The 23,513-nt window shown below is 30.6% G+C and overlaps 1 protein-coding gene across 10 annotated transcripts in view; it reads left to right on the forward strand.

Annotated features, from left to right (window-relative positions):
* Nucleotides 1-23,295, forward strand: part of LOC143250628 (uncharacterized) — a 113,687-nt gene extending 90,392 nt beyond the window's left edge. For 5 of the 10 annotated variants that reach the window (XM_076501484.1, XM_076501515.1, XM_076501494.1 and 2 more), the window contains 11 exons: nt 2,157-2,183; nt 6,175-6,314; nt 7,217-7,357; nt 8,083-8,257; nt 8,910-9,026; nt 10,792-10,884; nt 11,837-12,017; nt 13,849-13,926; nt 15,765-16,619; nt 18,786-18,877; nt 20,256-23,295. In XM_076501484.1, coding sequence (XP_076357599.1) covers nt 2,157-2,183; nt 6,175-6,314; nt 7,217-7,357; nt 8,083-8,257; nt 8,910-9,026; nt 10,792-10,884; nt 11,837-12,017; nt 13,849-13,926; nt 15,765-16,619; nt 18,786-18,877; nt 20,256-20,444 — 2,088 coding nt within the window. In that variant the 3' untranslated portion in view covers nt 20,445-23,295. The remainder of the gene's footprint in view (nt 1-2,156; nt 2,184-6,174; nt 6,315-7,216; nt 7,358-8,082; nt 8,258-8,909; nt 9,027-10,791; nt 10,885-11,836; nt 12,018-13,848; nt 13,927-15,764; nt 16,620-18,785; nt 18,878-20,255) is intronic. The other 5 variants (XM_076501533.1, XM_076501545.1, XM_076501522.1 and 2 more) reach the window with 2 other exon arrangements.
* Nucleotides 23,296-23,513: the final 218 nt, after the last annotated feature.

The raw sequence follows: 23,513 nt of genomic DNA on the forward strand, positions 1-23,513 counted from the left end.
GTGCACTTTGAAAACGGAGGAAAACATCGGATTTTTCGCCAAAACGCATGCGTGTCCAATAAATTTGTTTGAGAGATCTGCATGTTCTGCAAGTGCAACATGTGCAAAATCCCTATAAAAGTGACGGGTTCTCGGTTTCCATAGCTCAGTGTTAAGCCACCGACACGCAATACAGTTACGCCAAGACTGACTGAAGCACAACGCAACAACGCCATTGGTCACTTGGAAGCAGGCGAATCTCGATCAGATGTTGCCAGAGCTGTGAATGTCCACCCAACCACCATCACAAGGCTATGGAATCGTCACCAACAACATGGATCAACTTGTGACCGTCCACGATCTGGCAGACCTCGTGTGACCACGCCCGCACAAGATCGCTACATCCGGTTACGTCACCTTCGGGATAGGACCACCACTACAACGTCTACTGCCTCAACCATACCAGGGCTGCGTAGGATTTCCGATCAGACCGTACGCAACCGTTGACGAGATTCTTAGGCCCCATGGGCAACCCATCATGGTTAACGTCAACGACGTTTTTCAACATCACAACGCCCGTCCTCACACAGCCCGACTCTCCACTGTCTTCTTGAGACACCACAACATCAAAGTTCTTTCCTTGCCCTCCAGATCACCAGATTTAAACCCCATCGAACATCTTTGGGACGAGTTGGACCGACGTCTGCGACGGCGACAACCTCAACCGTAGACTCTACCTCAGCTTGCAACAGCTTTGCAGGCTGAGTGGACAGCCATTCCACAGGATGTGATTCGTCATCTCATCGCTTCCATGGGCAGGAGATGCCAAGCAGTTATTGATGCTCACGGGGGGCATACTCGTAATTGACGTTGAGTGACATTAAACTTCAACTGGTGAGCGTGGACTTCGCCTTTACAGACTTTGGATGTTCAGCAGTGAATGTGCAAAGTTTCACACATGTCATACAGAACTACCCGGAATAAACTTGTTAACAATATGTCTCAAATTTTGCCTTTTGCGTTTCTTTTTTTTGAAGAGTATATATTGCAAACAAAGGTGTCTGTCTCCCGTTTAAAACGCTGCGCTCGCAGGTAAAAACTCAACGTTCACTTTGGAAATGACGGGAGAACTATTTGTTTTTTTCTTATAGCAAAGCCACATCGGGCCATCTGCTGAGTCGGGAGAACAAACATGAATAATGTTGATGATAAATTTTATTTCACAAACAGGGTATTCTACATCATTTAAATAATCACACTGTTATTATTCACACTTCAAAATGTGGCGTAACATAAATAATAAAAATATAGATTTACCGCATGTTATTCATGAGTGGCTCTTAGCATGACTGGAATGTTCCATAATTACTTTTCGCTTTGGCTGAGTGAAACCAAGACCGCAACACAAATACATGTTTTACACTTCATAAAATAATTTAAATTAATAAATTAACTCGAACTTTTCTCGCCACTGAGGATGGGCCCTTTGGCTTGTATTTTTATATAGTGAAAGCAACGTTATCAGGCTTGGTATCAAAAGCTGAATGAAAGCGATCGCATTAGCCGGTCATGCGTTTTAAGAAATTATTCCAAACATAATACAATAAATCGGTAAATACAGCAAAGCTAATATATATTTTAACCATTAAAGACGCAAGCAGTTATAACGGAAATAACGCTAACAGTTGGTAGAACGATAATATTAGTTATTTTAGTAGCAAGATATGGACGAAAAAAATAACCACTTTCCACTTATTCGTAACAAAGATACTGTGTATTTGAAGTAATTTTCAGGTTATTTATATAATAAGCATTATGATGTTGGTGAAATATGGCTGTTAATTGTAGAACTGAAAGTTTAATACTAATGCAAAAAGCCCACGTGTATTAAATACACTTTTCATAGTTAATTAAGAATGATTGCGTGTGAGTACCGCATGATACATCAGAACACAGATAGGCCAATGTGAATTTCTCAGACTATATACCAATTCTATTTTTATTTAAAATTGTATCTATGTAGAACTTACCTTAACTATACAACAGTTTTAATGAGAAAAACAGGCATATTTTGACTATATATATATATATAATTAAAGTATTGTTCTCTGTCATTTATTGTGAAGGCTGTGAAAACCTGTGCCTAATATTAACTTCATTAACCCTTATGCTGCTAGAATATACATTTTACGAAGACGGCGAAGGTATGTACAAAAATTATAAACTCTATAAAGTATTAAAACTAAAATAATTAGATACTATGTATTTTCTCCTAATTTATACGTTAAATCTATTTATAGCGTGCATATGATAATATATCTAATATTTGTTGAAAAACATGTAACGAAAAAGGCGAAGTTACGTTTATATGACTACAAAAGCCTGACGTTTCGCGTACATTGTTAAATTATAAAATTAAAGATGCTCTATATAAAACATTGACTTTAGAGACAATTACCTCAATAAACTAGACAGAAATGCATGAGAAGACATTAAGTTAATCCATAAACTTTTAGATGCTTATAAAAAACAAAATATTTTTAAGTAATGAAAACAAAAAGTGAAACTTAGTAAACCCTAGTAGTAACCACCAGTACCACAACTTCATGAACTTCCGTTCTTCTGGGCCCGGCATTGCCAGGTGGTTAAGGCACTCGACTCGTAATCTGACGGTCGCGGGTTCGAATCCTCGTCGCACCAAACATGCTCGTCCTTTTAGCCGTGGGGACGTTATAATTTACGGTCAATCCCACTATTCGTTGGTAAAAGAGTAGCCCAAGAGTTAGCGGTGGGTGGTGATAGCTAGTTGCCTTCCCTCTAGTCTTACACTGCTAAATTAGGGATGGCTAGCGTAGATAGCCCTCGTGTATCTTTGCGCAAAATTCAAACCGTTCTTCTGCACTTAAAATAAAGAGTCTCTATGCTTAATATATTGTGCAAAAGAAAATAATTCTATATTGGAGATGATAGATATATGTATACGATCTGAAACCTTTCGAAACAAAGAAAACTCAACAAAACAAACACGGTGGCAGTTACTTTTTGTACTTCTCACTGTGATAACTTTAACAGTGATTTATTTAAAATAATTACACGAAGAAATTACTTCCACATTTATATTAAGCCTAAGCATTACCGGTTGTCTATCGCCTTCGCTGGCGAGAAATTTGCTTATCCCCACTGTATTTGTCTCCCGCTGGTACAGCGGTAAGTCTACGGATTTACAAGGTTGATTCAGCAGATAGCCCGATGTGGTTTTGCTGTAACAAAACACACACCACTGTATTAAAACAAATTCCAGCTAGCGGCAAGAAATCGAAACTTAAGGCTAAAGTTTCTATTTCTTTTATTATTATTCTGAATGTTAAAATGAAACTTATATCAAAAGACAATTTAGAACTTCAAAATTTCACTTATAATTTAATATTTTTGTGGAAACGTGTAGGAAAAAATCACAATAGTGACGTATTACAGTTTGAAATAGAATGAAACTGACTTAAATTGTGATTTAAATTTAGAAATTAATTAAATGTCGAGATGTATCAAATTTATGATATTTACTAACAGAATCGATACACAAGTTTTTCTTTCTTAATACAAATATATTTTAATATACAAACAATAATGCAATTTATAATAACGGTTATTATAAATAATGATTTATATACAACAGTTTTACAAACTAACAAACAATATCGAGTGTTCTATCTGATCCAGAACTTCCTTGATATCCTATCGAAGGTTCACGATGGATGAATTAATTTGACTTGATATCGGTATAATTTACTTAACGGGGAAGTAGCTGACTCTTCGCTGATTACATTCGAGTTTTTCACAGCTGAAATTATATAATATCTTCGTGAAAGTACTCACATTTGATGTTAATTTGCTAGTGCAGATAGCCCTGGTGTAGCTATGCGCGAAATTAAAAAAGATAAAGTTAATTTGCTGAAGTTTGATTTGTTATGTTCGAAACCTTTAATCGTTCCTGGTCAACATCTGAACTTCCTGATTGACAAGCGTTATTCACAATTATAGCATCTAAGATTTATAATATACCAACTGTAGCAAATTAATAATATGTACTGTCTCTTGGCGCGTTATATTAGTTAATTTTATAAGCGTGAGGCGAGTTTCTAGAAACTTCAGCTTGCACAACAAAACTGACGATCATTAGCGTTTACGTTAGTGTTGATTCTTGCACTCGAGAATTTTCTATAGCTTTATTAAGTAGGTGAGAATTTCGCAATACAGATTTAATAGTGTTAATAGCTTCCTTTATAGTAACGCCATGGAATTTAGATCAACAGTTTCTTGCAATCTCTCCCATGCAATCGATACAGCAATATCAAGCATCATTACTTATAGTAACTGCTTAATGTAATATTAGTGTCACTAAATGTTCTTTAATTGTGATAATTTCTTAAAATTTAGTAAGTTTGTGCTGAAAAGTTGACAGTTAATAACAGTTCACCCACATGATTATTTTGAAACCATGAGCTAGAAACCCTCTCACATCAAACATGTTCGCCCTTTCAGCCATGGGGGCATAATAGTGTTACAGCCAATCCCACTATTTGTTGATAAAAGAGTAGCTCAAGAATTGGCAGTGGGTGGTGATGACTAACTGCCTTCCCTCTAGTCTTGCACTGCTTAATTAGGGATGGCTAGTGCAGATAGCCCTCGAGTAGCTTTGGGCAAAATTCAAAACCAACCAACCATCACTCTTGCTATTCATTTACGAGTAGTTTCAGGTGGTCGAATGACTAGTTGCTTCCCCACTTGTCCGTAGTTCAAAATTAGGAGCAGCTATGTCTGACTTGGCTTTTTAACTCTTTGTGTGTAAAAAATAGACAAAAGAGCTGTTTAACTGTTAGTTTTGTTATTCACTAGAACACGAATTTCAATGAAGAAAAGTTCCCTTAATAGGCCTAACTCATTCTTTTATTTGCTAGTTGATCCGCTCAATAATACTGTAAAATTAATTGTGTATCTTGCTTGTTATCCAAACACCTAAATTATTTTATATTATTAGTGGTGACTAAAGAACTATACATCAAAACCAATCCAAGAAGTTGTCAAATCTTTAATTAAAGAAGAAGATCGTCATAAAATTGTGCATGAAATGATTACACTATAATGAAACTCTTTGATACAACAGTGCACAGTAGTTAGTTGGGCAGAAACTGTATTCCATGTGTGCTTTAATACCTGCAATGCTACTGTCTAATGAAATGAATGAGAAAATACTTTTAGGCATGTTTAACCATAATTAAAATGAGAAAATTCCAATTAACTATTACACCTAAAACATTAAAAATTTGAGCTTAAAAAAATACTATGAGAAAACTAATACCAGTATCCTTGATAAAAGAAATGCAGCTATAGTGAAATCTTTGGCATTATGAGGTTAACAATTAAGACAGACATGAAAGGATAGTTGGAATCTTGATATGCTGTATATACATAGATTCTCTCTTTCTATTTTTACACTTTTAGCAGTTGTTACTAAAGTATCTGTGAACAATTATAAAATTCAGATGAAAAATGACCATTCCAGGAGAGATGGTGAAAGAGCAGAGAAAACACTTGCAATTCATCCATTTTAATGTTTTATCGAAAGTACTTAGTGTTATGTTTGTATTATGTACAAAACAGATTTAAATCATAATTTTTATTTGTTCTGTTGAAAACATCTGTCATGTTTGATGGACTAGTTTTTAGACTATAACTTTTAATATAAAAAAATATTAATTACTTTATTGTCTTGGCATACTCAACCTGCTGTGCATAAACAAAATTTTTTTATTCTTGTAACTTAATGTTTTTTTGTTGTTTTTTAACCACTTTCAGTAATGTATTTATTTACTTATATGTAATTTAAAACAATTTAATATTTATTTTGATGTACTAGAGGCCATTACAAAATATATTTCATCAAACGTCAGTTATAGTCCTATTTATCTAACAAAGGATATATGCATGGAATGTACTCTTAATGAAAAATAAAACCAATTACTTTTTCAGTGAACTTTTCAACACCAGAGTTCTGACAAATTGAGTAATCAACACAACATTTTATTAGTTTATTTAGTTTAAGGTTAGTTTAATATTTCTATCATATCTGTACAGGTGCTAGGTACTGATTGTGCATGTAGTGGTTTTAAAAAGAATGTTAATTTTTTTCGTTTTCAGGAGCTGGGTTACAATACTAACTTGAAAGTTAATCTCCAAGATTTGACACTTCTGTTGGAAGAGGAGCTAACTACAGCTTGTCAATCCAGTGGATTTCATTTTTCTTTAACAACATACTTGAATGAACTTCAATACCTCAAGTAAGTTATTGATTGGCTGCCTTCTCTTTAGTCTGTTAGCTCAAATCTAGGGACAACTATGTGCAAAAAGCTCTTTATGTAGTTTTGTGGTAATTTTCACAACTTATTGATTACAAATTTTAGATAATTGATACCTCTAATGCAAAAGGGTTTGGTAACTGTACAAAATATTTTGGGTAATTAGTTTAAAAATAATATTTTGTATGTTATAAATATGTATTCATGGCCAAATTCATAGTATTAGGAAAACTTTTTTATAATTTTTTTCTGTTTTTCCACTCTAAAACATCTGAGCAGAGGGTTTTAATATCAAATGAAAGGCTTTCATGAACTCCTGTGTAGTTTGCTTAATGACACTGAGAATAAAGTCTGTTGGATATTTGGTTAAGAAACATTTGGATACACTAATGTAATGGCATGGATAGTTGTTCATGCAAGCCATGGCATTATGTTAATAAATACTTAACTTAATCCATTTGCTGCCTGAATGGAACGTGAGATCAGTGTATTGCTCCATGTTCTATGACACAATAATTTGAGAATGATGACTCCACCTCAGCATAGGCAAATATCTATTCAAGCATTTCATATTTCCAGCACCTGGAAAATAGAATGAGTATTTGTTTTAAAACATTTAAAAGCTTTTATAACTTAGCATTGTTTGCATAACCTCCTAGTACCTTAAACTCTGTAACCTAATACTGTATACATTACTTGTTTAGTAATAGGTCTGTTAATACCATTAACTAGATATATTAAACAAGCAAATACTTCTGTAACATTAAACCTTTTAATGATGCACATATATAATAAAGACTTCATTCCTAGAGACCTTATTATTAATAGGTTTAATCTTTTGAGATACAGACTGTGTTAACTAACAATGTATTTTATCCATGTAGAACAAACTATGAACAAGTAAAGGCAGAAAGAAACAAATTAAGAGTTAACTTAGCAGAAGCTAATACCAGAGCTGCCCTGCTTGCACAAGAGGTTGACGATCATCATGCCAAGTTAGAGAAGGCATCACAGAACAAATTAATGTATGTGAGTTTTATAACAGAAAGAAATATGTAGGTTTTAAGACTTTAATACATTAACTTACAGGAACAAAATAAATGATAACATATTTACTTTGTATTAACAGTGTTATATTGCATTTTAACAATCAAAAGGAATACTTAAGGATAGACCTTTTGCATCCTAACTTTCATAAAGCCCTATTTAGATAAAGAAGAATTCTATAGGACACGGTCTTTATCCCAACTTTCAAATAGCCTTATTCAGTAGGAGAGACTTTTTCAGCATGTCAAAGAAATATTACCTGATTACTGAAAAACCAGCTTGCACATAGAATAGAAAATGTAAAGTAATAATGATGTACTCATAAAAATTTCTAAGGACAAAAGGACTCTTGACGAATGGACAGTAACATAAGATCACTCCCTTTTTTTGTGATTGTTAGTTTTATGTAGTTTACAATAAATATACTGAACCTAAAAAAGATATGATTCACAATTTTTTCTTCTTCTTGGATTTATATTTTTAGCACAGCTAAATAAAAGACACCAATAGATTGTTGGTTATTTCAGTGAATTTAAAATAATAAAATCCAGTTTTAGGATAAGTTTATAATAAATGTTAGTGTATAGTTAAATAGAAATAGAGTATGTGTAATATATGTATGTATGTGTCAGAATGAGTGTTTGAGAGGTAAATGCTTTAATGAGATTACTCTTTCACAACTGATACTGTTCTCTCTGCTAAGACACCTTGAGAAAAGATACCAGGAGCAACTGAGAGATTTACAAGAAGAGTTACAGAAAGAAAGAGATTCTTTAACAACACACACATCTGGTTTGAAAAAGCAGCATCAGGAAGAATTAGAGTTGGTTCGAGATGAAGAAAATAAGCTACGTAGCAGACTGTCTACTCTACTGAAGGTGAGAGAATCTTTATAAGATATATGGACTGATTTAAATGTTTTCCTGCCTTTGAATAACTACAGTAGAGACATCTATTACCAAGAAAAGTGGTTAATTATCTCATATATCACCAGAACTTGATATTCCATACTTGTACTGTTATTTACCTTTGAATGATATGGTACTTATATCTTTAAAGAGAAAATTCCATTTTGAAAAGTGAGTTAGTTTATAGTAACCTTTCATATGACTTTTACTTCATGAAAACTTATTGTATTCATTCTAAAATGATTATTGATTAACTAAATAAAAATATTTAAACTTAAACATCAAAGAACATAGTAAAACAGATAAGTAAAAATTAATTCAATGTATTGTTAAAGAAAAGGGATCAATTTTTAAAAGTAATCAAGCACAATGTGAATAATCTGCTGAAACTTTTACTTAATATTGTTTATTTTTTATCTGGTGTGCTTTTATTTCTGACATATAACAGTTTCACTGATATTTATTTGCCGTGACTTAACCAAGGTCATCTGACATTTCTTTCTCATTGTTAAATCTTCTTTGAAAATTTATTTAGCTGACAACATCAATATCATACTTGTTTTGTTGTGTAAATTATAGCTTTAAATACACTGTTATTAATTAACATTTCATTATAATTTAGGAAAATTCTCGTTTGGAGGCTGAGATTCTAGAAACAACTAAAAAGTTCAGTGAAGCTAAAAAATTAAATGATGTTCATCAGAAAGAAATAGAAACTGTTGGAGAATTAAAGGAGAAGGTAAAAGAAATTTCAACAAACTTCACAAGTTCCTTAAATTAAAGCACATTGTCGAATTTATATTATCATTATGTTTTGAAAAAAAATATTGTACATCTTCTACCACTATCAGTCTTTCATTTGTACATATAATGCCAGTACACTTAGTGAAGTAACCATCAGTCTTGTATTATTATATATAATATAATATATTTCTTTACATAAATCAACTTTTAAAATAAACAACTAAATATTTTTGTAAAGTTGAAATTAATTTTTATATGCAACTTAGCTATTATATAATGCATGCACATCCTTACATGCAAGACTAGTTTTTAGTTCTTTTTTCTGTTAAATTTGTTTTGCAAAATTTTCTTTTTTACAGTATTTTGTGAGTCGTTTTTACTTCATGATTCTCAAGTTACTTTTGGTTTTTCTTTTTTACAATATTTAATTTGAACTGATAGAAAAAAAACTGCAAAGTTTTATTTTTGTATGTTATGAAACCTGAAATTTATGGGAATATTTTTGTTGTTCTTATCAGCATCAGGATTTCCCAAATGAGAATTACATTTGTTTCAGTTGAATATCTTAACCCATTTGATGCATAAAACACATTGTGTTGGCTTCCAAAAAGCATCAGTTATCCATGAAAAAATTAATTTAGAAATTTGATCTTTTCTAGTCTTTTATCTCACCAAATGGCTGTAAATGTTAAAGCAGATATAGTTGCTTGATGCATCATCAACATTGAATAACAGATCTTTGCAAATTAAGCATTTTGTTCATGAGTTTTAATATGAAGGTTTTCTACTGAATCACTTGTTTTCTGAAATTTACGTACACAAGACTCATAACCTTCTTAGTTTGGTCCATTTGTTTTCCCCTACTCTGATTTAGCCACCTTAACTTCAGAAAATTCACAGACTTTGATTATTTTCATGAAATATGTAGGATAGATAAGTAAAAATAATAATTATTGATAATTTTAAAGTGTTTTTTTTATTTTGTGCAGTTAGAAGCAAAGATGCAAGTGTATAAATTGTTTGTAGATTTCAGTAATATTATTTTGTACCCTAAAATGGATGTAATTATATTCATAAACATAGGTTTATTTACACTAACTTAAAACATATGTTTGACCAACTGAAACAGAGTAACAAGTGTCATTGAAATTCCAAGTTACATATTAATTATGACTTATTTCTTTTATTCAACCTTCTAAGGACATAAGTACTTGTTTGATGAAATTTGTAATTTTGCTTGTGCAAATTCAAACTAAACTATATTAAAGCTTAATGAAGTAAATCATTATAATTGAAAAGGTATATGTAATCTGTATTATACATAGATCAGGACGTAAAGTTATTATAAGAATTAATTTGTTGAGCTATCAATCAGTAGAATGGTTTTGTAACACTCCTAAAATATGTTTCAACTTATAAAATACAGGGTGTTTGGAAAGTCACTGTGCAGTTTTGTAATTATATTTTATTCAGTCTATTTCAAGCCAACAACTGATAGCAGTGTTTAGAAACAAAATAAGAAGGATTCAGGTCTGTATTGATGCCAACGGGGGTCACTTTCAACTTTGTTTATAATTGTCATTCATATTTACCTCCTGTATTCTATATTGAAACATGTATGTTAATAAATATATAAGTGCACAGTGACTTTCTGAACACCATGTAAAATGTATTTTGAATTTTATTCCTGCAACATAAATTATAAAATAAATACATTTATAGTAATGTGTATATAGTTTGTAATATTATAAGTTTTATAGATTGCAGAATTGGAATCAGGTAGAGATATACTTCAGAACCAACAGTATCATTCCCTTCTTCAAGAATGCAACCAATACAAGAAACAAAACAAGGTAAGTTATCAACAGTGTCAGTCCCTTCTTCAAGAATATGACCAGTATAAGAAACAAAACAAGGTAAGCTATTGATAGCATCAGTCTCTTCTTCAAGAATATGACTAGTACAAGAAATAAAAGAAAGTGAACTACTTCAAACCAGTGACAGTGATGCCAGATTCTTCTTTCAAGTACAGCAACTATTAAAGAAACAATGAAACAATAAGAACTGCATAGAATCATTACCCACAATATAAATTCTATTTCTACAGTATTTATTTCTTGTATCATTTGAAATATTTTTAGTTAATTATTGCACATTGGCATGTGAAGTTCAAATTGTGTTAACAGTGATTAATTTCTACTATAGATTATTGTTTTATGATTCTGATTTTGAAAAACTATGGTCATGCCTTGAAATTGATTTTGTATCTCTGACCCAAAAGAAAACCTTATTAGATTTAACATAATCAAAACTAAAAGCTTGTTTTGTAAGGTGTGAGAATTTGGAAGTTAAAAGTGTGTTATAAAAGCTGAGGGAGAATACTGTGAAAAGGGAAACCCAAATGAGATTCTTATATTTATTCTTATAAAAAAACAGGAAAATTTGACAAACATAACCCACATTTGCCATTGAAATTTGTGATAATATATTTTGAACAAACACTTTCAAGTTAAGGTGTTTTTAATCTTTGTAGATTTTCTAAAAATGCTTGTTTTTCTTAAAATAAGAATATCCAACGGGATTTACCATTTATGAAATACTAAAGGTCAGAAACTTAATGTACCTTGAATACAAATTTATTGCAAAAAAATATTATAAATATGCTCTAATAATCCACAATAACTGCATCTTTGCTTTGTCATGATTGATGTTTCTTCTAAATTTCATTTATAGAGTGATATCACTGTAGCATTTATTGAAAATGAGAAAAGTTAACTAAAGTTAGGCTTTTTTTTGTTTGATCAGGAATTACAGGACCACAATGATGAATTAACTTTGGAAGTAGAGAATCTTCAGCAGCAACTGACGTTGAGTACTAGACCACAGGAGAAGAAACATAAGCGTACAGGTTCTTGGCTTTCTGACTACAATAAAGGAAGTAGTCCTGGTAGTCGATTGAAACGGCGAGGAAGTGATTCCTCTACTGGTAAGTTATTATAAAAATTTATGATTGAATAATCTGATAACTCCAAGTGGTATATAAACGTCTGTGCACATACTGATAATATCAACTTAGTTTTCCTATAAAGAATACTGTATTATTCACCATCTGTTGTAGAAGTTCTTCATGTATGTGAAATCTATTTATTTAATCAACTCACCACAAAATCCAAATAAAAGAAACAGTAAAAAGAACCTTTTCAATTTTATCTTTCTACAGGAGTGACTGCATAATTCTACTTGCAATAGAGAATTAGATAATATACTTGTTTCCACTCTCATCATCAGCTTTGGAGAATAGAACAGAATGATGATATGATCAGTTAGATAATGTGTCACTAAAGCAAAATCTATATGAAAATGAAAAATAATAAATATTGTTAAAAGAAACAAGTGATGATGTGTGGTGTCTTTGCCAATTCCATACCTCAGAGATAGACTTAAAAGTTGACTTCCAAACAGTAGTAAAACTGATGGCCTTTTAAGATACTTAAACAAGGGCTTGCAAAATCCACATATCAATACCAGGCAATGCATTTTAAAGGGAAAATCAACCATGACAAGACACAGATGTAGTTATTGTAAATTATTATACCAACTTTATAATAAAGTAGTGGAAGTGTTTATATAAAAATATCTTTCACCTTGTCAAAGGTAACATTATGAAACTTACTATTTGTTCTTGATGCTTTTATAGATGAGAAACATTTTAAATTTATTTTTTTAACTGCATAACTTCATGGCTTTGGAAAATGTTTAATATTGAACTGATAACAGCAAAGTGGATCTTACTTTGAAAATATAAACTGTTTCTGTCACAGTTGTCTAGTAATAATAGAAAGTGTAATTAAAGAAACAGAAAGAAGGTTATAAGTGTATCTTGCCTAATTACATGTAGTAGTTTATTAGTATTTCATGTTTCAAAGTTACATGTAAACATATATTGTACTTGGTATGCCTAGATAATGTTCCCAAACTGATTATGGTTTGATTAATTAATGAAAATATTAAACTAACATAGATAATCAGTATTTTGTATTGAACAGTATAAAATAAACTGTTTTAGTACATGCATAATTGAAAAAGCTGAACTGCAGTTTACTTCTAGGAGAAATATTGTGCAAATAAAATAACAGTTTGGTGTCATTCATCAGTCTTCTACTTTTACTAGTGCATCACACATATAGTAATGAATATAAGTAAACTCGGGTATCATTGGACCTCCAAATCTAGAGAAAGAATATTGTTTACTAAGTAATATTTATTGCTTGAAAAAGTTAAAATGTTTTTATCAGACGTGAATAGGTAAAATATACAGGAAATGACTTGTTGAAACACCATTCTGTTTGAGGAATTACCTACACCTTGGAATGGTAGTAATTATACTGTTAGAAACTGGTTCTTCTAAACATTACATAAAATGAGAAAGCATGGTGTATATTACGTCTTATTATACTAAGTTATTGTAAAATTTACACATAAATATGTATTTTAACAAGCAAATAATTTCTTACATTTTCTGTCAGGTTTTGTTGAAGAGACCAACTACAAAACTTGTTTTTGGTTAAATCCCAGTTCCTGTTAGCTACTGCAACTGTGAATATAAGTTCAACTGTTCATTTTATGAACATTTGAAAAATATTTTAAATTCCTGCAGCAGATTAATCTTTAAAATATTTTTATATTTAGATGCAAGATAACAGAAACCCTATAACTGAAGTGCTTTTGAAAGATCCACCTTTAGGAAGCACTTGGGTTATAGGGTTTTTATCATTTTAAACCTATGTGTTTTTCTAACATCATAAATTTATATTTAGATGATAATTCTGGAGATGAAAGTCCTAAGCTTGGCAAAATAAGGAGAAGAATACATTTAACACCAGAAGTTTCAAAAGGTATATGTAGGACATGTCTTTAACATTCACATACCTATTTATAATTTGATACACACTTGCAGCAAAACTAGTGCATACATTTAAGCTTTTTATCAAAATGATGTATAATTAACCAATATTAAGAATTGTTTTGTATCAGTTTTGACACAAAGTATCAGTTTGAAATGTATTTTGAACTTTTCAGTAACACTTATCATGTTTCCTTGTGTTTTATCTGCATTTTATTTATTCTTATGTTGTACAAATGTTAATTATCTCTATGCATATGTGTGTCAGAAGAACAAAACCATGCAGTTTTATTAAGTGAAGTGATTTTCAGTAGATTTGAAATTACATCCAAATAAATTACACATATTCCATTTGTTGTTAGATGATCAGTAGTAACCTGTATCTTTCTGAATGACATTCTTCAATAAAAGTTATTTGAAAGTGCTATAGACATTATGAATTGTAATATTTGTAAAGATAAATTGCATGTACATATTGCTGTCTTGGAATTTTCTTTTAAGGATGTATTTAGTAATACATTTTTTACATTAGTAGCTTGTATGAAAACCATCAGTAATTTAATTCTTTTGTGCCAGATTTATTTGTTCATTTAAATTTGTAAACTATTCATTTCCCAGGATTTTATTGTATTACACTACTATTTTATGATTTGATGAATTATGTTACTATTTTCCTATGTTTATATTTCTAAATCCAGTTTTAGTTCTTCTAATTATAATTTTTTCTGTATACTTGCAAATTTTAATATTATTTGGGTGGTAACTTGAACAATGTTTTTATCAGTACTTTTGTCACTGTGCTCTGTGTTGAACATTTATTATTAGAACCTTTGGACTAATTTGTAACAATCATTTATAGCCTAATTCCATTGTAACACAGTCTTTAGTGTCTGGTGAAGGGCATATGTTTGAAATGTAGCACAAAATAAACTTGAAAACATTTCGTTTAGATGTATCAGTTTATTTTTTATTACCATTTATTCAAGAACTTGAATTTCAACCAGGAATCAGAATTCAGACACAATAACTAACATCTGTTGTTTACTGTATTAATAGTGGATCAGAATAATGGTTGTTTCAGTCGTTTCCATGCAGTATTAATATATATTTATATTTAGAATGAAGCTAATAACATGTTACTTCTGTTGCTAAAATATGCACAGTTGTGTTTTTTTCAGTACCTCATGACACACAGTTGTGTGGCTAATACAACATGATATAACACTGTATGTTATTAAAAGGATGATAGTTTAGCAATATTCTATTTTCTTTAATTCAGACTGGTAATCCAAACTATCACACATTTTCATTGAGTGTGCTCTACTGGTAGTCAGGTTTTGTTTGAATTTGTTTGTTTTTTTCTCCTTTTGCACAGAAAGTATGAAAACTTTATTTGATAGAAAGACAAATTTTGTTACACTGTTAGATTTTTTACAACCCACACTTAGGTGTCAAATTTGGTCCAAATACAAGTCACATGTGCAAAGTTATTCAACAAGTACTGGCTTAAAAATTCACCGAGCTCAATCTTTCAATTAAGCTAAAAAATGTTTTATCAAAAGTCAAAGTACTCAAATGCTAAAAAAAACAACTGATACATCTCCAGTTGTTTTTCAGAGCAAAATGGTTAACTGTACTATTTGTATTGTACATTGTTTATTTATAGATATTACAAAAATAGTGAAATTATAAATGAATAATATTTTACTTCAAAAAAATTTTAGTTTTCATTCTGATTTTTTAATTTTCATTTATGTTTTTTTCCTGAAAAGTATTTAGACTTGAATATTTATGATATGAAACTTTTATGTTTCAATAATTGTGTTTTAGAGTTACAACAAATGCCATTTGAAATTGAGAAGATGAAAGAAAGCCATCAAGATGAGCTGGAAAACTTGAAAAATAACTACCAAAAATCCCTTAAAGAATTGGAAGACTCTTACAGAAGTAGAGTGTCTGAACTAGAAGCTCAGATTCTAAGACAAGCAGACCTGGACAAGGACCAAATGGATATTAGTTTAGATGGCTGTGCACAGATGGATGCTCTGGTAAAAAGGTTACAAAAAGAGCTGGACCAACAACAAAACATGACTGAAACTTTAAAAAGTCACATGCAACTTGATCTGGAGGAAATAAAAAAACAGCTTGAAGAGGAAATAAGAACCAAAGAACAAGGTTTTAATGAGAAGCAAGCTGAGATAGAAAAATTGCAAGAACAGTATACCTTGCTTTTAGACCTGAAAGACAAAGAGCTAAATAAGCAAACTGAAGTGAACAGGCAGCTAGAAATTCAGATGCAAGAGCTTGAGAAGAAATTGGAAACTGGGATACTAAACTCCACAGATAAAGAACAAAAGGTAGAAACTAATGAAACATCTAAAATCAGGACAGAAAGTAAAGAAGACACTAAAAACTTCAAAAAGGGTGCTAGTGTGGAACTTAATCCTTGTATTAAATCCTTGAAAGTCCAACTAAAAAATGAATTTGAGGATCTGGTAATATTGTTAAATTCTAATCTAGACCAGAAAGTGGGTGGAGATGATGGTTTTGGAAATACATTTGATGAAAAACTGGATGCCATCCTTTTGGAAACACTAAGTGCTGTAGATAATTATCTAGAAAAAAGATATCTTCAACAACAGGAGACAATTAAAGAACAATATGAAGGAGAATTAAAACAATTAAGTAAGTTTCATTTTGTTAATACTATTAATGATACTATGCACAAAGTATGAAATAACAATTTTATTTGTTTGTCAAAAAAGTTCACAATTTGTGAACTGATTATAGGAATTGGAGAGCAAGAAAAAAAAGACAATTTTTTTAAAAGTCTACATAAAGTAAATATACTTTAATAAGAAACTGGAATATATTTGTACTGTTATAAATAAAACAATTTACACAGTGAAGTTACTACATTGACAATCTTTTCATGCATCAGATATAATTTAGTTTTGTGCAAATGTAATGAGTTTGTAAGTCTTGAACTTATAACTGTCACATTGTTAATAACAGTCTTTACAGCACCATTTTCACAACAGGAGTTAATTATGTTAGTATTGAAAATTATAATAAAATATAAATATATTTGTGAAAGTATGTAATAGTTTACTTGGTACAGGCAAAAACTAATGATTTTGTCGAGTTACATTCTGCCATTAACATTTTAATTAATCAGGTTAATAGATAGGTATGGATAATAGCACAGCAGCCATGGTTCTGGATTTTTACATGAAAGTTGAGTCATCTCAGAATAGACAAAAGTAAAAATTTATGCAAGCTAAATTGTTGATGTTGATAGATATGTATTATTATATATATTTCTTCATGTTACATAAAAAAGTAACATAGATGAGTATGCTGTTTAACATCCCTTGAATGTGGTATTATCTCTCATTCACATTGCACCATTGTGTAATGGCCTTATTTGTATCATTTATTTTGAATCTTGCCACAATTAAGCTTGTATTTATATGCTTTATTCTTTAAAATTTTCATTTTACAAAAATGAATGTATGTTCAACAAAATTTAATGAAGTTTCAGTTTCATATACTTTCACTTAAACTTTATTTGTATTGTAATGTGGAAGGAAATTTAGTGAAGATAAAACTTTAAATTTTGCCTTATTTTCCAGATGTAGTTAGTAATTTTCTGAGTGTTTATCATTGTTTCAATCACTGATACCTAACATGTAGGATACTAAAACTTTTTATGCAGAATATGGATTGGAGTGGTGTTATTTGTATGCATTTGGGAAACATTTATTTTCACAATTATCCAAAAAAAGGAATAATAACATTCAATAATAATCTAACACAACATCCAAATGAAAATTACTTCATCTATAAAAATGTTGTACAAAAAAGTTAAGTGGATTAAATAATGGTGTGGTATGTTATTTTGTATATAAAAACAAATATTCTTAGTTTACAAACGTTTAACTTTATCCGATAACACTAAATATGGGTTTGCTTAGCATGCAGAAGAACATTATTTTGTATTACTAGCAAAATCCCACAAAATACTGATGTATATTACTAACTAATATTTTTACTTGACAAATCTTTTATCCAATAATTATCCAATTTTTCAAGGACTTGAGCACTAGAAATATGAAACTGATACACAGTTAGCATCAGCACAGTAATGGTGATGGCTGTGCTACTGGTGTTGAGTTGTTTCTTTATTAGAAGTATTTACAGTAGTAATTGATGGTTAGGTAAAAAGAAATATATTCAGCAACTAAAGCTAAGTGATAGTGTTTAAGTTTATATGTTTTTTTCATAATTTTATAGCTTAAAAGTTTTTGACACCTTAACCTTAGATTGCTCTAAAATTTAATTCAAATCATATATAAAAAAGGATACCCACAATGCTAGGAGTTGCATTTAGCAGTAGAAAGTCATTTGACATCCTTTATTTGATAGTTGATTTCTTTGTTTCTAATTAAGCACAAGGCTTTACAATGAGCTATCTGTGTTCTGTCAACCACTGGTATTGAAACCAGGTTTCTAGTGTTGTAAGTCCGCAGACATACCACCATGCAACAGTGGGGTATTGATAGTTGAAGATGTCAAATATGAACATGCTAGTTCTATTACAATAAATATTAGAAATGCTAGTTAATGCTACCCTGTTAATAAATTCAGAGCATAAAGCAAGGGAGTAATTCAACAAGATTCTTAGAGAAATAAAACTGCAATAATGTGAAGACAATCTTCAGAAAAATCCCCAGAACAACTGTATCATTTAAAACCTATACAATGTGATTATGTTATCTGATTACGTATGTTAAGTAACAAGATTATTTTAACGTCCATGATTAATCCAATAATCAAATGTGCCTTTAGAACAAGAACATGTGTTGGAGCAAGTTGATATGGAACTACATTATAAGGAGGAACTTCACAAACTACAACACAACCAGTCACAATACTTGAAGGTTGGTAATGCATGATTAGCATATGTTGTTTTTGTGTGTGATTCACTTAAGCTATATATTCTTATTCTAATCCACTAGTGGGTTGTTTTCTGCTGCAAGTGAGGTCTGATTCTTTAAACTTATAACGAGTTCAGATTGAATTGAAACAGATTGGAACATGATATTTTTAATTATAAAAAAATAAGTCATTCACTTTAATATTTTCCAGATACTTTCTCCATAATGGGTATCTTGAGACATCGAACAATAAAATTTATTAGTAGCCTTAGAGTACCTCTTTTTCTTTCTTTAAAAAAAAAAAAAGATTCCTCTACATTTAAAATATTCCAAACATGTATGGTGCACGTAATTTATTTAAGCCAGACGAAACAAAATTGCAACAAACTTTCTTATACCTTCAACAAGTTTTTTTTTTTAATTGGTATTTAAAGAAATAAGTAATATTGGTGTTTACAGCATTTTGTAAGTAATAACTTTTAATCATTTTGTTTAAAAACATTCATACACAGTTACTGGGTTTGATTTTTACCATTTATATTTAATATTTTCTTCAAAAGTGACAACTTATGGGTTTAAAATAACAGAATTACTTCCAGAAAGTATGCATTATTTGTATACTTCATTGAAGAGTACATTTATGGTGTATCAAGGTGTACTTTGTATGCTCCATAAATCATTGGGAACACCTTAAAAAATTACCATTAACGAAATTAGTGCATTGCATGAAGTGTAGGATAAAACCATCAATGGGTAAGAGTGAAGACAAAAAACAATATTCTGCAGGTCCATTTATAGTTTCTAACCAAGAGATGGTGTATATAAGAGGCTGAGGGGGGAGTTTAGCCTCCCCTAATAAATCATCCCCCAAGGGCATTATTCTCATTAACTATAAATCATACAGTACACATAGAGGAAGACAGAGAAATCAAAAGAAGGTATATTTGAGTAACTGAGGAGAGTTTATTCTTCCCAATTGTACAACCCCCTTCTTCCCAAAGTGACAGAGTAACCTACCCAAATGAAAGACTTGCTCACCAACTGTGTTCCAACTAGTTAAATTTTTGAAATGAGGGAAGGGAACCCCCCATGTCCAATATGCACACAAAAAAAGATTATTTTAATACGTGTGTGTATGTATATATGAAGTTTTCAAAGTGAGGGAGACATTTTTACATTGTAGACTTTTTAATATAATATTCCAGCTATTAGTACTTTATGTATATTGTTTTTTGAATAAACTTCCAATAGTATATAATTTTTTCCTTACTATCTATAAATATTAGGTTAATACAAATATTATTAAAAACGTTTTAATGTGATAATCTTACAAAGGTAATGCTTTGTAAAAAAAATTATAATAATTTGTTCTCTATTTCAGATGAAGTATCCTAGCCAGACAGATGTGTTATTGAAAGACTTGTATGTAGAAAATGCAAATCTAAGTATAGAACTACAAAAATGTGAGGAAAAGCTGCAAAAGGCTGAACAAAACAGTACTCGACTACAGTACAAGTGTAAAGTGCTGAGTAAACTGTTGAAAGACATTACACGAACTGCTGTACTCTAATAAGCTGGTGTGCCCAGAAAGGCTGGTCAGTTTTAAACAGACTGCTTGCAAATTTTATGTTACACAAAATGTAGATTTTAGGAATATTTAAGTAAAGTGCTTATCAATGTTACACACTTTACAGAGTACATTGTTGGGGTTGGCTGCAAGTGGGAAGACTGGTCAGTTAACCACCATTTGTGTTAAGTTGCCATAACAGAATTTGTTATATTTGTGGATTTTAGCCTGCAGCATATGGTAAGTACATAAATCATATCTGTTGAAATATGTTAATGTGCTTGTACTGAACAAACTTGAAATGCAGTTTGAAAAATGAGACTGCAGATCTTACTTAGTTTTCACTTTCATTTGTAATGTATATGAAAATCATGTTTGTACTTACTCTGTATTTTTATGTGTGGTCAGTATATTTTATTATATAAATTATACATGTTTTTGCTGGCTGGCTATTAAGTAATATCAACAGAATAGTTGTTGCACAACGTCCATCTCTATCACATATGAACACACATGCACCAGTTCCAAGAAATCCAACCACATTGTCACCTTTTCTGCACACCCCTATAGTTGTCATGTATCCAAACATAAAGAACTGTTGTTATCTTATTTTCACTCTTTATTATGCAAAGCTTAAAAGTGATAATTTTACTACAAACAACTGCTAGCAAACTTACTCATTTTCACACTTTTGTATACTGTCGTATTCTATGCTATAATAAACATACTAGACAAAGACACTTCCTGCTGTAAATATTTTCATTGTTACTTTGTTCATAAACATTTAAATTATTTTTTGTGAGATATATTTAAAGAATGTATGTGAGGTAAATGTCTTATTTTTATACTTTTCAAACACTCACAGAATGTTTAAGTCATCATTGTTTAAACAATGAACAGTTTAGATGTTTTCTAGAAACTCAAAGTGCTTTTGTTATGACTTACATTGCACCACATGTACCATATGATGTATTTCTCAGCTTTCAAGAAAAAGCATTGCATTACCTGTGCTACTGTTTTCAGGAATAAAATGGTTAATTTCGGAAGTCTGACGTCACAATAATTTTCCAATGGTACATCTTAACTGAACGTACACAAGGTAAGTTCAAGGGACTAATCCAATATTGGAAAAAGACGTGTTGACTGTTAAAAGTCTGACTATGCAAAAAATCAATGTGTGACAGAAGTATTTGCACTCAGGATATGTCTGAATTGATGATGGCAGTTTGATAAGTTATAGTGGAAGTTAATTTTAATGTGACGAATTAAAATACATCGGTGTATTGTACAATTTCACATCTACAGGATTTATTTTTCAAAATTCCTGTATGTTGTATCTGGTATTTACTCATTTCAACCAAGAACTGTTGCTAAATAAGCATTGTAGTGTAAAATGAATAGTTAATAACTGTAAAAGATCCTGCTGTGCACATTTCAACCCCGTCCATGAACATTTAGTTAATACATGGTGAATTATAAGCATTGTTTAACATCACACTAGTAACAGCATTATACACAGGATTTAAGCATCACTTTAAATTTCTTATTATAAAAGCATCAGAATTATCTTCTATGTAAATTTCTTGTTCATCTTTTAACTGAAGAAGTTGAGGATGCATAAGAGTTGTGTAGGTAATCATTAAATAAATTGTCTCAAACATAGTAACAACATTAGTAGCACATGATAAAATACCCATATAAAACTTGCTATTTCTGTGTGGAACCAACTTGTATTCTTAGCATGTGAAAACATCAATTCTCTGTAGTAAAGTAGTTTATATCAGCAGAAAATGACAACATTTACCCAGCTGCATGGCACTTTATTTCTGTGTAAAGCCATATTATTAATGGATTATCTGTGTACTGTCCACCACATAGAACTTAACCCCAAATTTTCAAGTTGCAAGTCTGTAAACTTATCATTTGAGAATGCTGTCATTAAAATTAAGATGTTTGAGGTATCCCATATATGTGTTCTGACTTTGTTTCCATTTGTTCTACACTTTAAAGATGTCTTCCATTTCATTTGTTTGTTTGTAAAAATAACTTACAGATTTTAGTTAAATAATCTCTGTAATTGGCATAGTAAATGTTAGAAAGAAAAACAAGTTTTATCAAAATTCCTGAAGATCAATAGTGTACACATTTCACTTATGTTTTGCACATTGTCTAGCCTATCCTGAGCTCACTATTCATGAATATACGTTACTTAATGTACATGCACTTGAATGTTTTGGTTAACATTCTCATACATCTATTAAAACATTGTTTTACTGTGTTATTATTAATGACCAACATCTGCTTTTTTTTTTCTCCAAAATGTCACATAGTTATTCATCATTTACCCGTTTTTTTAGTAGTCTGATTAAATTAACATAACTAATACTTATGTAACCATCTGAGTAATTGTTAAAGTATGTCACTGTTGTGAAAGTTCATTTTTAAAGTAACATAGTATTCTTTTTCACTGAAATATTTAAGTGTTAATTTATTTCTTTTTCTTCATATTTTGAACTTAAACTAGAAGCATGATTTTTTCCAGTATTTGTATAATGCATGCAAGTTATTTGGTGGAAAGCTGGACTCTGTAGTGTCTCATTTGAATTCATATTTATAGAATGTGTTCAGTGTATATCAGGTAAAATAGAAAAACATGATAGTAAAAGAATAATAATAATTGTTAAATACTGCTTTGTCTTCTAGGCATGTACTGCATATTTAGTATATACATGCTTATATGATGAACCAGAAGTTTTATACAGAAAGTAGAAGCTTAAAGGTTTGTATTGTTAGCAAGCTTTTGTATCAGAAATTGTTAGAAGCATCTTCATAGTTAATAAATATTGTAAAATTATGTTCAAAAACTATTTTCAATGGAAATATGAACAAGTAGGTTAATGATGTGTGCATGCTTCTTTCATACAGAAATTTTGTTGGCATTCAAAAATGGCAAAATTGTACCATAATACTTTATTTAAGGGTTAGAAAAACTGTATCTCTTGCTGAACTAAGATCCAAAGATGAAATACCTTACACCTTAAACTGGTATAAAATAAATTATATGTCTTTTAC

The sequence above is a fragment of the Tachypleus tridentatus genome, chromosome 1, assembly GCF_004210375.1.
Source record: "Tachypleus tridentatus isolate NWPU-2018 chromosome 1, ASM421037v1, whole genome shotgun sequence".
NCBI lineage: Eukaryota > Metazoa > Arthropoda > Merostomata > Xiphosura > Limulidae > Tachypleus > Tachypleus tridentatus.